Source organism: Anopheles merus, chromosome 2L (assembly GCF_017562075.2).
Source record: "Anopheles merus strain MAF chromosome 2L, AmerM5.1, whole genome shotgun sequence".
Classification (NCBI taxonomy): Eukaryota; Metazoa; Arthropoda; class Insecta; order Diptera; family Culicidae; genus Anopheles; species Anopheles merus.
Window position 1 is genome coordinate 14,678,487 of NC_054083.1, and position 15,768 is coordinate 14,694,254.

The 15,768-nt window shown below is 46.2% G+C and overlaps 1 protein-coding gene across 3 annotated transcripts in view; it reads left to right on the forward strand.

Annotated features, from left to right (window-relative positions):
* The first annotated feature begins 1,911 nt into the window (after window positions 1–1,911).
* Window positions 1,912–15,768, forward strand: part of LOC121591691 (terminal nucleotidyltransferase 5C) — a 45,776-nt gene continuing 31,919 nt past the window's right edge. Inside the window, exon 1 of one of the 3 annotated variants that reach the window (XM_041912490.1) lies at window positions 1,912–2,109. In XM_041912490.1, coding sequence (XP_041768424.1) covers window positions 2,074–2,109 — 36 coding nt within the window. In that variant the 5' untranslated portion in view covers window positions 1,912–2,073. Of the gene's footprint in view, window positions 2,110–15,083; window positions 15,111–15,282; window positions 15,609–15,768 lie in introns of those variants that run through there. The other 2 variants (XM_041912488.1, XM_041912491.1) reach the window with 2 other exon arrangements.

Here is a 15,768-nt window from a genome sequence, read left to right on the forward strand (position 1 = left end):
AACCCTGTATCTGTTCGTACTGAATAAAAAAATACTTTTTGGAATAGATGAAAGGAAAAAAAGAATGGATCGATTCCCGCATATCCTTCGCCCTACGTGTTGTCGGCGTACGAGAATAGCAGAAAACAGAGTGAACATAAAATGTTGAAGTGGTTAGTGTACGTGAGGTTGAAAAATAACGCAACCCAGTATGAACATACGTGACCCACCACCCGCTCGCGTATAAGTTAAGAGGTCAAACAGGCTGCAGCCCCGAGGCTTTGGTTCCATCTTCCATACTGCCATTGCGAATACACGCAAGGCCACAACACACCGTCAGCAAATGACGAAAAACTGATCAAATTGGGTAGTTCATTGAACCTTTGTGTGGCGAACCCTTAGTGTGTCATAGAACGTTCGGTTACCTGTATGAAGTGGTGCAGAACGTGGTAGCAAGACGGCATAGGCGCAGTCAGTCGAAAGTCCATGCCTTCATTTATTGATCGGCCATCGTGGCGATGTTTTGTCGTGTGTCTATCATTATTGTAATCATCATCATCATCATTGGTGCTGTCGTGTGTTAGCGTGGGGTAAAATGACAGAGCATATACCATTGCAATACGTCGCGAATCATCAGACAACCATCAAAATGTAGAATATAAATCGATACGCTTGATATGTATAATCGATTTTGTATCTAAACTTTAAGTTATAAACATTTAATAGCTTTTGTGCTCTCTTTTCTTGCTGCATATTAGGAAAGCACACACACGTGTCTGTAAACGAAAGGAAAGTCGGACGGTCTGGGGTATGTGTGTGAGTGTTGGTGGGTTTGCATTAAATCTAGCAGAATAATAGAAACGATAATCGCAATCTGTTGGTAGCGCATCCGAGTAGGCTACCGAATTGTGCTATGACAGATCGACACATACACATACAATTCATGAAGTTTTCTCTCTCATCTCGTGCTTAGAGGTGCATAAAAATTAGAAATGAACCATTAGAGTGAGTTCCTTTTGTTTCCGTGTAGTGTGTAGGGAAACAAATTGGGTTACAAAGCTGTTGCATGTGCATGAGCTCTCAGGGTTAGCACAGTCTACAGAACTACAGCTTTTCCTCGTTGCAGAATGTGTTGTGTGCATGTTTTGCTCCAATTTAATCCACTTTTTCGTGTTGCAGTTTCAGATTCCAGTGTGGATAAGCCGACCAGCGCAGGCAGACAGTGGTGTGACAGCCCCGTTTGCCCTCTGTGACGATCGCCAGCTGCAAGGTGGAATAGATCCAGCAAATAAGTGTGCGTTAGTGCGTGTAGTGCGTTAGTGCCAGCGAGACAAGGACACGGTATCCAGACACAAAGTGTGCCCCCGTTTCCCCCAACCCACCCCACCCTAGGACTCTCAACCGTACTGCTACGCGAGCTCCGAAACGACGAATATCGATCAGACGAGTGCTGCTCAATCGATAGGCAAACTCGAGATCGGTTCGCAGCATCGTTCAGGTGTGGTGTGTGTGTGTGTGGTACAACTGTTAGCAGCGAACAGTGCGTGCGTGCGTGCTAAACGATTCAAACATCTCCATCTCTCTCCCACTCCCATCCGTCGCGTTGTGCACCAGTGCTCGTCGTCGCCTGATCCCGCGGTTTTTGCTTCTTTTCGTTTTTCGTTCGTTCGTTCGCGTGCGGCCATCGCATATATCCGCAAGTGCAAGTGCAACCAGGTGTACTCCACATAGCAGTTGAGCAGGGAAGGAAGTCTCGGAGTTAAATCGGAAGCAAAAGAAGCGAAGCAAACGGCTTAGAATTCGCGAGTGAAAACGCAGCATTAAGAGAGTAATACAATCGGCACCACTCTGCTGCTATTTTGCGGAAGCTGCTCCTCCGGTGTGCGTGTGCGGCCTGTGCTTGTGTACCGAACCGTGTGTGTGCACGGTAGCAGTGCGGCAACAGCAACAGTTGTAGTAGTAGTATTAGCAGTAGTCGACGTGGTGCGTACGTGTGTGCCATACGCGGTAGTAGACGGCTAACTGTGTGCCCAGCGCAGTTCTCCTCCCATCCATTCTTTTCCCGCGCGGTGTATCAACGGAAAATTGGTTTTCATGATATCTGCTTGGATAAATCCCTATAATGAGAAGGTATGTGAAAATCTCGTTTTATGGTGTAGTGCATTTGGTGTTATAGTTTTGCTTTAGTTACTGTTTCACTGTTTCAACTAGTTGCGACTCTGGGGTGGATCGATATGACGATTGTAGGCAGCGGGGGTGGGGGTAGTTGGTAATGAGGGATGACGCGTATAAGTATTGTTCGCTTCCATATGGTGGATGTTGGGAACACGTGTCGTGCGTATTTTGTAACGTTCGTTCAAGGGTTTCTATTTGCTTTGGACATTTTTCATTCTACAATTTTTTTCGGAATATTGTACCATGTGTTTTATGAAATTTCATTTAGATTTGTGTGTGCAGAGATTTTGAAGAAGAAACGTTGTGATCAGTAGAATGGTTATACTGGAATACCATGTTATTTTCTTTAAAAAATCTTTTAGACAATTTGCATTTCCGTTTCATACTTAACATGGAATTGTGCACGAGTCTTTTATTGTTTGCTTGTATGGCACTATTTTATACTTTATTTAATGCGAATAATTTATACAAAAAATGCTATACAAACAGGTAATATGTGGTACAATGAGAGGCAGCTCGCGAGATATGGGAAAAATCCCACTGCTCCCTAGTTGCTATCGGGTTTTCGTTGTCCCGTAATTGCACCGGCACCTGCATGCATTTTCGGAGTGAACAGCAAACGGCGTACGATTCGTTTTCTCTACCATTTTTTTTGTTTCCACTAACGCGAAGAGAGTTCAGTTCAGTTAGAAAAGAAAAAAACAAGGAGAAGAATAAAAAGAAGAAGAAAAGTAAAAAAGAAGCGCAACACGTGCTCCGGTTGGCGCGCGCTATCCAGCGCGAATGCGCGTGACCGCGTGCCCATACGCAACCGCGTTACTTAGCGTGTTGTGCTTGGGCGTACAGCAGGAAAATTGTACCGAAAGCAGCAATGAAACTTCGCAGATCAAACGAAAGAAAACGCTCTTGCCGAGCGCGTTTCGTACCGAAAGAAAAAACAACAACTATCGGTACGGTTTCCGATGCAGTTAGCAAAAAGGAAAAAGGAATCCGATGCGTGTATGTGTGTGTGTGTGTGTGTAGGAAAATACGTCAGGGAAATGGAGAAGGAAAATAGTGAAAATTAGCTGGTAGCAAAAAGTGGACGCGAGACGAAATCAGACCCAGGGCCCCCAATATCGACGAAGCCTCATTTATACTGACCCACCACCCGCCAGCCAGCCCATCCCTTCCATCGTGCAATCGGCTAAATTCAGGCAGCTCAGTGAGCCATTAACGCTACAACGCATCCCGTTGATGGTGGCGGCGGCGGTGGCCACAACGCCGGTCGGTGTAACAGGCATCAGCTTTCTCTGTACGGCTCCTCAGTCCGCCTCCACTCCCTTCCTCAATGCTCACACGCTGCAGTAAAGGTTGCCCAAAGGCAACTGATAGCGTACCGCTCGGGTACAGCGAAAGAAATTCAACAAATGGTTGGTGTTTGAGTGTTTGCTAACGTGCAACAATTTTGCCACCCAAAAACCTTTCCTATCGCAGCCAGGCTTTGTAGGTGAGGGGGAGGGAAGAGAGAGTGCGTGTGTGTGTGTGCCGCACAAATGAATTTCACTCATGAAACGCGTTTTAAAAGCGTTCAAACCACGTCCCACCCTTTTCGTCAGTGGCCCCGCCGTTTGCTGGAGACGAACGTGTCACACCGTTTCCATCGTCACTGAGGGTGACGCTCTATCACATGTCCCCCCTGGAAGACGGAAAGCGGTAATAAGTGTGTGTGCGTTTGTTGTTTTGCACAAAAGTGTCTTGTAATGACCGGCAAAAAAATGGGGAAAAATCGAGAACTACCATGCTAATCTAGCACTGTAATGGGCGCCGGGTGATGGGGCGCGCCACGTTATCAGCCTTGGTTGCGTGGGCGAATTGTTGCGATGGCGCAATTAGGTTGAGGTCAGCGCGTGTGCTACACTCATGCAGCGCATTATCGCTTGGTATATTATATTAGGCGTGTTAATAGCTTTGTAATAGGCAATTTTCGTCGCGACACATGAATGAATGCGTATTATTTGTCGGCCCAGCTGGATCAAACGCATACGCGTGGGGTTGGTGGCCCGCTGCCAAATAGTGGGGCCCTCTGCCTCGATAATGCACCACCATTATAGCCCGCCATTCGTCACGGTAGAGGTGAGAATTTGTGAAGCCAGACCGTTTTTCCCTCCAGCGTAGGCGCACTGGTTAAAGGAAGATCCCATAACGAGAGAGGCGTTGATGGTATATGAGGTGCGAGTACTCTATGGGAGAGAGGCACGGACAATGTCTCTTGACGCATAGAGTCTCTGTTTTGTTAAGACAACCTAGTTTTAGGTGTTGTAAAGGTGAAACAGAAAAAAAATGGATACATGCTCAAAATTTCTCGCATCTCGTGAATTTGTACCCCACTGTGGGGGTGATGCGTGGGTTGGAACAAATGTGGCCACGACGACAACGACGGCGACGCCGGCTTCTACTGGTTCTATTATTACCGTTGGGTGGGCCATTTTCCTACAGAACGGAAAATCGAGATACGAAGCAGCAACTTGTTTTGCAGCATTTTTCGAAGAATTTTTACGAGATTCTAAATTATTTCTTTGTAAAGATCAAGAAAGCAAGATGCAAAAATTATGCATTCATGTTGCTTTTTCGGATCCTATATTTGGCGTTATTAATGATCATTCATCAATAATTTATTTCAATTGAAATAGATGAAGACTAGCCGTAAAACGTGATACTGGTGCATGCTGTTGACTGTTCGAACGATGATCGTGTGATCAATCGCCTCGAAATTTACAGTTTAACCAACAGTAACAGTGTCTCATGTGTGTGTGTGAAAAGGGACAGATACTGTCAACCTGTGCTGTTAGGTAAAACATTGCACAGGTTCACAGCGAACCCGCGGCTGGTGACGTGGCGGCGCGCACACTGAATGAAAAGATCGCGTTGTACACCGCCACATCACACAGCACAGCTCGTCAGAGGCAGTGTAGAATGCTGCTCAACAGGCGTTCGTTCTAAAAAAAGATCGGCATAGTCGTATCACGCCACCCCCATCCCGAGTCGTGGTTTTTCCTTTCCCCCTGCCACATGCTGGCACGCTGTTGTGGCGGCTTCTTGGCAGGAGCGCAGTGAAAATTTGCTGTGAAGAATTTTCACCGAAAAACGGATCGCGGGGAGGGTTAAAGTAAGTGATGTTTGTCTGCCTGCACCTAGAGTCGGAGCGTATGTGTGTGTGGCTGGGCTAGCTTGAAGGATAAGTGCTGTTGTTGCTTTTGGTCGGTTTAACGAGCGACGGAAAGGAAGCGTTAGGTAAGGTTAAATAATGACAAAGAAATACGCATGAGCGAACGAGACACGCAGCCTGGCTTTGGTGATCTCTCCCGCTCTCTCTATTTCTCTCTGCTCTGTGATGGTCACTGATTGCATTGGCATTGGTGTAATAACAGCCTTGCCCCCTTGTAACGTTACATTACGCTCTGATGACTTCCGCTAAAAATGGCAACGGGTGTAGTATCGGCTACCGAATGTGTTACAGGTGTCACGCAGTAAGACGGTCGCCCTTTTGCACGTGAACTATGGTGAATGATAAAGAGAGCATGAAGAGTAGAATGAGAATGGGTTGAAGAGAAAGGAGAGCGGGGGTAACAGGTAGTCTGCACTTTAGTGCACCTGCTTTTGTCTGGGACGAGGATGCAAACGGTCCGCGAGTGCTACAAGATGGCGCCAAGGCTTTTCAATGATGTGGTGTGGTGGATTGTTGGTGTTGAACATTCCCTGTTTCTACCTTGCTTCTACCGAACTTGTACAAAGCTTGCATCCAATCGCAACCGTAATTTTCTTTTCCCCGGGAGCTGAACAAATGAAATAGTGTTAATCCCCTCCCCCTCCCATTACGTACAGCGTGATAGTTCGTCCCTGATTATGTAATGGGTAAACAGTTTTGGAGTACGCCTCTCTGCTGCACGGTATGACCTTGATCTTATTCGTGCACACACACTCATACACAGAGACACAGCGCTTGTGAGTGCGTTCGCATTATTTGCATGCCTGCGATATGTGGAAGAACGTCAAGACGGGTGCAGGAAGAAGAAGAGCGCGGTGGAGATTTGTTTCACTGGCAGTAGTCGTAGTCGATGATTGTCGTTAATTAACATGAGGTCCCTCCTCCCTCCCAGTGGCCATATTTGCAAATGGTGTTTTATTCGCCATCAGCTGCTACTGCTGCTGCTGCCTCAATCCACTCAATCCACGAGTTATTTTACGTTGCGTTGATTGGATTGTGCGCTACATGTGTGCATGGTTCTGGTTTGTGTGTGTAACTTTAGCGTTATCGTGTGTATGGTTGAACTCTTATTTCAATCAGAGATTGCTATCGCACGTGTGTGTGTGTCTGTATGTGGTAAAATGGTGTTTGCATGTGATTCAGCGGCTCCGGTCAGAGATTGATCGATAGTTGAATGATCTCCCACGCTTTATGGGTGGCGGCTGGTGAGGGGGAAAACGTTTGGCGTGTGCCTGGGAAAAAGCATTCCCGAGTAGATCTGGGTGGGCGAGCATTAATTAATCTTCAATCGATGGATTGTGGAGAGGTGCGGAAGGGTTGAGCTGGGCTTTGACGATTCAGCGTTGAGTGTGTTTTTGATATTTTTTTGTTCTGGAGTCGTCTCCGGTGCATTTTTATCGCTTTGTTTTATTGTTCTGCCGTTGCATTTTCAGCTTCGGAAAAAACATAGTCAGGGGGAATGAAAAGGGATGATAACACTCCCCCACACACACACACTCACACTGGACACATTGCAAGTGTGAAATGTGACCCACAACACGTGTTCCAAGCGCGCCTGGTTGTTTATCGGAAACATGCAGGATCACGCGTGTGTGTGTGTTTCGCTGATTTTAAAGTGATGGGATTTCCCTCACATTGTTAGTGCACTCAATAAGTAAAACCAAATAAATGTAAGGGAAGTTTTTTTTCGTTGCTACATTAGAATGGAAATAAAAAAAAACAACAATACTGTCGCGAATATCATTTTAATTGCTGTGCATGCTTCATCCTTTACGTCGTGCTCACGGCTTTCGTGACGATATATTAAAACCGATTTTTGTTCACCACACTAGCAACTGAACAAAACAATAAATGCACACTTTGTTACTGCAGACGACCTCTCCATTCCACTCCCCCTTCATTTGGAAATTAGTTGCTCTTCGATCAAATGCACGAAGCGGCGTCTTCAACACACACGCTCAAAACCTTGAATGATGGTAATGAAAGTAAACCACCATTTCAAGCTCATGCTGCTGCTATTGTATGTCGCAGTAGTAGCAAGGCGGTGCCGCGGGGTTGATCAAACAGAAGAAGCAGAAAAAGAATAAGAAGGTGAAGCAACAGAAAAATGCATACATGGAGCCCCACGCCACACCGCACACTGTCCATGCCCATTAACGGTTGGTGGCAAAATTATGCAAGAAAAACTCCCCATAGAGCCGTGTTAGAGCACTGCTGCCTCGTTGTGCATGCATAGCTGCGCCGATTGGAATGTGGGTGGGGTTGATGTTTTTTGTTGTTCACTATTTTAGTGTGTTGTATTTGTTGCTTGCTTACTCACAGCACCGTACACCAGCATATTCAATGCTTCTTGGCAGTGCTGCATGCCGGCAGCGACGCCACCATTGCACCATTGGAAACTCCAAAGTGTGTTTGTATGTGTCCTGGTCGAAGACGCTCCGTCCTCTAGCGCCAGCACTTTGCCCCTGATCGACGGAAAGTGAAACTATCCGCTATTCCGTTCCAAAAAATGACAAACATGTGCCCGGAATCGCTAAAAAAACGGTATGCCATGATGGGGGGGCGAGCCAAATGTGTGTTTCTTTGCGCTGTTAAATGCAAATATTTCAATCGATGGTAACAGTTTTCGAGCTAACAGCGTTTGAAAGGGAGTATGAATGAGGGAGGATAGTGGGGTCTGCTGGGTTCATTAGATTGGTCCAGCACTTGAACGCGTCATCATTGAACGACAGCAATTAACACATTCGTATGCGTTTGTGGGAGAGAGAGGGCCACTGTGGACAATGATGCACGATGCTTTCACGCGATGCAATGGCAAGTGAAAGTAATTGTAGCGGTGCCGCGGTTCAATACCACACCACACGCGCATTACACGATCAATCGTTATGGACGATCAGTTGCGGGTTGGCTCTGGCTGGAGTAAGAATTCCAAAGCAAGCTAACAATTGGTTGGTTTTGTTGTTACTGCTGTTTGCAGATTGTACAATGCCATAATGCGATGGTATGTGCAAATAATTTGCATAGTGAATGATTTGGCAATTGTCTGAGGGTCTACATGACGCAAGTCTTCCTTATAGATGACTTAATGCAATGTTTAATGCTGTAATAAGCTACTAGCGCCAACACAGCTTGCTCTGCCTTCTCTTACGCACCGTGGAGTACAAAACACGCCAAAACAATGAGGATGACTATAAAGACATAAATAAATGACAAAATTTTAGTTGTCGCGCTTACTGCCGTATGCCAGTAGCCACAGAGAGCTCCACTATCAAATGACACTGCAAGTTTCCATCTAATGTGACCCATTTTTTTGAAGGTTGTTTGCTTCACAGTGCTTGCTCCTCTCACAGGGCAACAAACCAACAGTAAGCGATGCGAGCCTTGACTTTGAGTAGAGATACTTCAACAGCAACTGCTGATTAGCAGCAGTCTAAAGCAACATCAGGCCGCGTTATCAGCAAACGGTCGTGCCAAGACAGCACCACCTGACCGCAACATTAACATAACCGAAAACAAACGGTTCGATAACCGAAATCTCTCTCGGTGTGAGAGAGCCTGTATGTAAGTGTGTGTGCGCGCGTGCGTGCGTGATGCCTAAAGCGCACTGTATGGAATGAAGCCACCTTCATCGTCCGTCCATCCACCAACATCGTCCGATAGTGCGGGGTGATCGCATTTCGCGTTAGGGGGGCCTTATCAGCTTGCTTACCAAATCCATACGCGGGGTGGAGAATGTTAAGTAAAAAAAAACGAAAACAATAACAACCAAAGAAACAAATAAAGGGGAGAGCCCCGCGCCGTGCTATCTTCCTTTGCTTTCATGGTTTATGACCGCGACTTACAGCGAATTCGCGAATGTTAAACACTTGTTGGAGTATGTATCTGTGTGTGGCTGTATTTTCCTGCCCGCGTAATCCCGATTAGAGCGTCTGATAAGGCAAATGCGCGATGGGATTGTAACGCCTTTTTTGCTTTGTGTCACAGGGTGCAGACGCGTTGCCGAGGAGGCCCTTGGCCTTTTCTGGGCGTAGGTGCTTTCTGCTGAATGAATGGTTGTTTGCTCCCTCGCTTTCTTGAGGACTAGGTGGCTGGCAAGGCGCGGGTATTTTCCATCCAACTCCATAGTGCAGCACATTCGATCGAGCTCAAGCACGGGGGGCGATCTTGTTTTCGGTACCGCTGATAAGCCGCCAAGGGTACGCCACAAAGAGAGAAAGAACATTGATAAATTAGTGCTACCGGTCGAAGGGGGGCGCACTGTTGATAGTGCTCGAGGGGACGTTAACCTTCGCCCACCGGAGGTAGACCCGCTTACTGGGCCTCTAGGTCCTGAGTGTAAATCTGGCATTTGCGATCGCTTGTTTGGTGATTGGTGTGATTAATCTCGAACAACTAATTGCATACACAGATTTGCATCGGCCGAAAGATTGTTTGGGTGTGTGCTTTTGCGCGGAGTTTGCACTTTTCTTTATTAGTGCTGGCAGCATGCAGAAGATAGGCTCGGCTAACTAATAGGGACGTGCAGCACTACTGAATATACAATGAATATAGAACGTCAACATTCATTGAGGATTAAATTATGTACCAAATTAACGAAAATATATTCTTCAACTAATTTACCTGTTCCTTAAAGGCATTGTAACTATCAAAAATATCGCAGACTGATATTTATAATACTCGTTAAAAGCAATCATAAACTTCATAAGGCTTGCAATTGAATATAGTTCAACCAGTGGAAGATTTGGGAACACTGTTAAGTATTTCGCTTTAGTTGATGTCAGTCTAATATTTTTGACCAGATTTTTGTGTTAATGTTGTAATCGAAACAACTATAACTAGCCCTTTTAATGTTTTTTTTTACAACATTGTCGTAATTTTGTTATTTCCACACTTGATACAATTTTTTGTGTATCACTTTACGTTGAAAGGAGGATAATTTAAATTCAACGATATCATGATCATGTTCAACATCATTAAGAGCATAATGTTGCCGATACAATGAATATATTAACCAATCAAATAGTGATGTAATGTTATATAATCGTTTATCTCTAAAGAACGCAAACGATTTTAATGACAAACATGTTTTTATCCTTTCAAACATTTCGCAATGCCTTTAAACCCTTTCAGAAAGAATCTCCCCCATCAAAGAATGTGTTTGATGTGTCATTGATGCCCTAAAAAGGAAAACTCGCTCTTTTACCACCGGTTCGATTTGGTGCCGCCCGCTATCGTAACTTGTCGGCGACAGCTTGTCGCTTGTGTACCCTTTTCTCTTTTCGTACACACCACCTCTTCATGAATGAGAAACTCTGTGTGTGTGTGTGTGTGAGTGTGTGTGTGTGTGTGTGTGTGTGAGTGTGTGTGAGTGAGTGTGTGTGTGTGTGTGTGTGTGTGTGTGTGTGTGTGTGTGGTGTGTGTGTGTGTGTGTGTGTGTGTGTGTGTGTGTGTGTGTGTGTGGTGTGGTGTGTGTGTGTGTGTGTGTGTGTGTGTGTGTGGTGTGTGTGTGGTGTGTGGTGTGTGTGTGTGTGTGTTGTGTGTGTGTGTGTGTGTGTGTGTGTGTGTGTGTGTGTGTGTGTGTGTGTGTGGTGTGTGTGTGTGTGTGTGTGTGTGTGTGTGTGTGTGTGTGTGGGAAGTGAGAGGGGGGGGGGGGGGATAAGTGAAAACCGGCCGGTATTTGTTTACCTTTCCGTACGTCCTGTATACGTGGCATTGCAGGCAACCAGGGACGGTCAGTTCCGTTCGTTGGGGGCCGAAAATAATCTCTGTCGTTGTGTTTGTGATGTGTGTGTGTGAGTGTGTGATGGTGTACATCAAGGGGAAGAGATGCAATTGAAAATTTGGTAGACAACCAATGAAAAATAAAAAAAAACCCCTCCAACAAGCTAACTGCTGTTCTACAGCCAGATTCCGAACACCACACAGTGTAGCATGTAAAAGAGAGACAGTGTAGCATGTTTACGTGCTTTACATACAGGCTGTTAATTTTAACCGTCCACAAATATGTTCGATGCACGACTATGTGGAAAACTTTTTTTTGTGCCTTCATGACGCGGTGCAGCAGCTTTGGGAACTGTCAAAAAGTTTGATGTTCGTTAAGATTTGGAAATTTGAAAAGTTTGTCATACACAATCTCATGAACGAAAAACTTTAAAGCTGCTGTCACTCGCCCTTCTAATCGTTCCGTAAGGGATTTACCATGAGCGGGTACTTTACCGTGTACCATACGCTTCCGTTCTCATCACACTACAACACCAGCACAGCTTGCAGACACAGACATTGAGCAAATAACCATGCGCGTAGGTGATGATAGCCGACCGTCCTAAGCCCGGGGTAGTGATCAGTATGCATCATACGGTATACCCTTGCCAACTAGGAAAGGAATTCGACGTTGAAGTTGTCATGCGTGGTGTTGCTTTTTGTTTGTTTGCTTTCGCTATTTCTCCTGTGTTGTGTGCATACGCGCGCCATATCACGTTGATTTACCTTGCGCTAGAGTGGCTGCGCGGGATGGGAAAGGAAACAAAAAACTGCAGCGGCGATGTACTACAATTACATTCGCCGGCGTAATCAATACATGATGTGCTGATCGCGCCACTGCTGCAGTCGCGCGTTAGTTCCCCTACTGCGGTTCTCCCGCGCTGCGTTGGCGTCCGATCGTGGCGGTAGAGGCTGGCGAACGTGGCAGAAATCGGCGCGTCGCTAGCACACTGCTTTTGTCGCACACCGGGTCGGAAACGACATCGGTGTACAAAAATATGCACGGCTTCTATTTTTATCCCGAAAACGTCGCCGCCGTCGTCGTCGTCGTGCAAAAGAAGACTGCCGTCCATATACACGCGGCCTGTTCCCTTCCCAATCCGATGTCAACCACTGAATTTAAAGCTCTTCCTATTAACCTGCTACAACCAAACCATGGCCGGTGCATAGGTTTTTTGTTGTTGCGGTTCGTAAAGCAAACCTATCCCAAGAATGGATGGGAGCTACACGGTAAGGAAGGTGACTACGGTTTTATGATAACTTTCCTCTTTTTCGTGCAGCATTAAACCCCCATTTAAAAAAACATACACACGCGCACACAAACACTCACACATACTGAAAACAATACAGCAAACTCGCATCTATTGATTGCGGCAAACTCTAGCCACTGTTGCTAACAACAAAAATCGTTGACCAAGCGTCATCCTTCACGCGACTAAATCTCACACTCTCTCTCTCTTTTTCTCGTGCTCGTCTCGGTTTGGTATCTTTGCCAATGTGCAGTGGAGCAGAAGGGGATGATCCTTGAAACGGCCAGGGCTGCTGTGATGATGCATTTAGCCCGGTGTCTCCTCTTTTACTCTGGCTCACGCTCTTTTGTCTTGCAACAACTGTCGCCGCAAGTGATGGCTGCGTGGCTAAGAAATGGTCAATCTATCAGGTGTCGGTTGTTTGTTGATATTGAGTCGTTCAAAAACTTGTTTTCGGAGGTGAAAGTTACAGGCGAAGGAGCGTATTAATTATTACAAGGTTTAAACGTAATTCAATTTTGATTAAAGTTTGCAATGTTATATCCAAAACCAAAATAATAGATTATTTTCAACACGTCTCTGCGTTTTATACTACGGAGCTTGGAAAAATCACCTGTGAAATTTAACTCTTTTTAATAAAATCAACCAAAAAAGTAGGCTGATTATCGCAGTGACTCGGTAAACCCTGTAAGATCAGAATAATTTTGATTCATGGTTTTGCCACTGATTGTTGCTATAATTATATCATTGTAATCACTGCACATGGAAAAAGGGTTTAATAATCTTTCGCGGATTTACTTTGGTTTTTCGTTATGTTTTCTTTACCGTGGTGCAATTGGCTAGTTGCTGAGTGCGATTTTTTTATCGTCTGCCCATTTTTGCTCCATATGTGACACCAGACATTTATAATTAAATTGGCGCCCATGCACATGTACACATACACACATATACGCCCATGCACACATGCACAACGAGCGCTGGGTCACCACAGCACAACTACACGAACCATCTACCGTCTCAGTCGACCGTACTCTCTAGGGTAGGCCGCGCAACGGCCAAACACTAGAAGGCACAGCAATGGGAAAATGGGTAAAAGGTTTTTCCCGACCGACGCGAGCCGCGTAGGACTCGGCTCCAGTCACACCAACAGACCCGACCGACCAACCGACCGACCGACCGGCTGGCTGGCGGCAGCGGGTGTGCGGTTGGGCGACTGCGTCGATCAATAGTGTGAGACGGATGAGAACGTGTGTTACGCTCGTCCGTTGTGTCTCCCGCTACATTCGCATGGCCGTCCAGATTGTAGGAGCACTTGGGTGGCGTACGGATTTATGTGGCACCGCTGGCCTGACGTGACAGTATCGGAAAAGCGGCCCACCATTAGCTTTTTGATGGCTTAATACGGAAAGTTGCAAGGGGAGAATCGGCATAACCGTTTGACAGTTTTGCTGTACTGCGTGTCAGCGCAGCCACAAGGGCTGAGGGTGATGTACTGGTGAATGCGTAACATTCACAAGACAGAACACGGTTTTGGTATTTTTCCTTGTTGATGGTTCCGTGAGAACGGAAATCCTTACCGAGGTCAGTCACGTGGGCGCCCAACACTTACTGGAGCATGGCTTCCCTGCATTCTAGGTGGGAACATTTTTTAGCTTTATTTCCGTAAAAGAGTGTTCCTTCTGGCTGTGGGTACACCAAGCGCGGAAATAATCGCGGTATCTTTACATTTTCATGCAGCTAAACCCTCCGTTAGCCCACCCCTCCCCACGAAATGGTGCCCGATTTTCACGCAACCCAGCCCGCGACGTCGGCGCCATCGATATTTTCCGAACGTGCAAAATTACACTTGTTGCTTACACCGTTGCTCCATCGTGCTCCAGTGGGCTCCAGCGTGTCCAGACGCAGCGAGTACGAAGTCTCAATGCAGGTCAATAATGTAATCTGAACGCTGCTGGAATAGTCGGGGCGTCTAATGTGTACTTTGTCGGGTGCTAACGGCCCCTTTGCATGCGGTGGAGTCGTTATATGGGCGTCCGGATAAAACTCGGCAAGAGTCGGCATGATTCCTTTTTACGATCCTGTGTTTGGTTAATTGCTGCTGCGCTGCCGTGTGGTGGGAAATTTACGGGGTGAGCTTTTTTACGGTCACTGACGGAGGTTTTTTACTTTTTTCAAAATAGGAAATGGTATGGTGTTTGCAGGGAAGGCAAAAAGGGTCTGTTTGAAGGTCATTTTAAGCAATTTATGTTTTTTTAAACTGTAACAATCACTCTCATGCCTTAGGAAACAATCTAACGTTTACAATGCACAAAATTTTCACAACAGGTTAATATAGCAAATATGTACATTTTACAAAATATGGATTCCTACTGCACAAATGTACGCTCCCGAAATGTTGCCAAGAGCGAACGTGTGCTCCCACTTCAAAGTTTCGCCCTCGTATTCGGCAACAGACACTCACACATGAGAGGTAGCCACTCATTTTCCGACGAAAATCTTCGGTAGGTTGTTCACACAATGAGTGCCCAGTGGATGGGAGTGGATAAGCGATCGGGAAATTTCTATCCCGTAGGGCACTGCAACGCCACGAGTAGCCATTTCTAGCAATTTCGAGAGTGAGCGCGGGGAGTGATCTATCTGTTGTGCTAGAAGATCTCATCAGATTCTCTGCCACGTTTCTCACGTGCATGGTTAGGCGTGTAAGTCTCGCATTTTCTCTTTCTCTCTCTCTTTCTCCTTCGGCTCTTTCGGCATACCAAAGTGCGTGGGCGGTCAAGGAAAAATCACCCCAACGGCCGCACGCTGCAGTGAAAAATAAGGACCGAGAAGGACACACAGCGCTTGCTGCGTTGCGTTACACTCTCTATCTCTCTGTGCATTGCCTCACGGTGTATTGCCACGGCAAGAGGCAACGCGGAAATATTGCGTCTTCGGAAACGTGAAAGTGAAAACTCAACGGACAGACGGCCGCAGTGTGTGAGCGCACACGGAAAACGCTAATACACGCGGAAGCACACTGTTAATTCGTGCCGCACACCGTACCATATGGTACGAGAATTGGGCGCATTTCCAGCAGCCTATAGTGCAGTGGCGCTGTGAATCATTCTCATTGCCGCATCGGTTCCGATTGTCCGAGTGTGTGTTTATTATGTTCTGAAAATAACATGCTGAGACGCGTTGGATCGACTGCCAAAGAGGTGTGGAAATATGTGTGGGGTTTGTGTTTGTGCTCTCTGTGTCCCCCCCCCCTTAGTTCGTGCGGGTTTTTTTAATGTTGACTAAGAAGACGATGCTGGCTAGTGTTGTTTGCTTTTAGCGCCTTCTCAGAACAGCTAATCGATAGTGACTGGTGGCAAA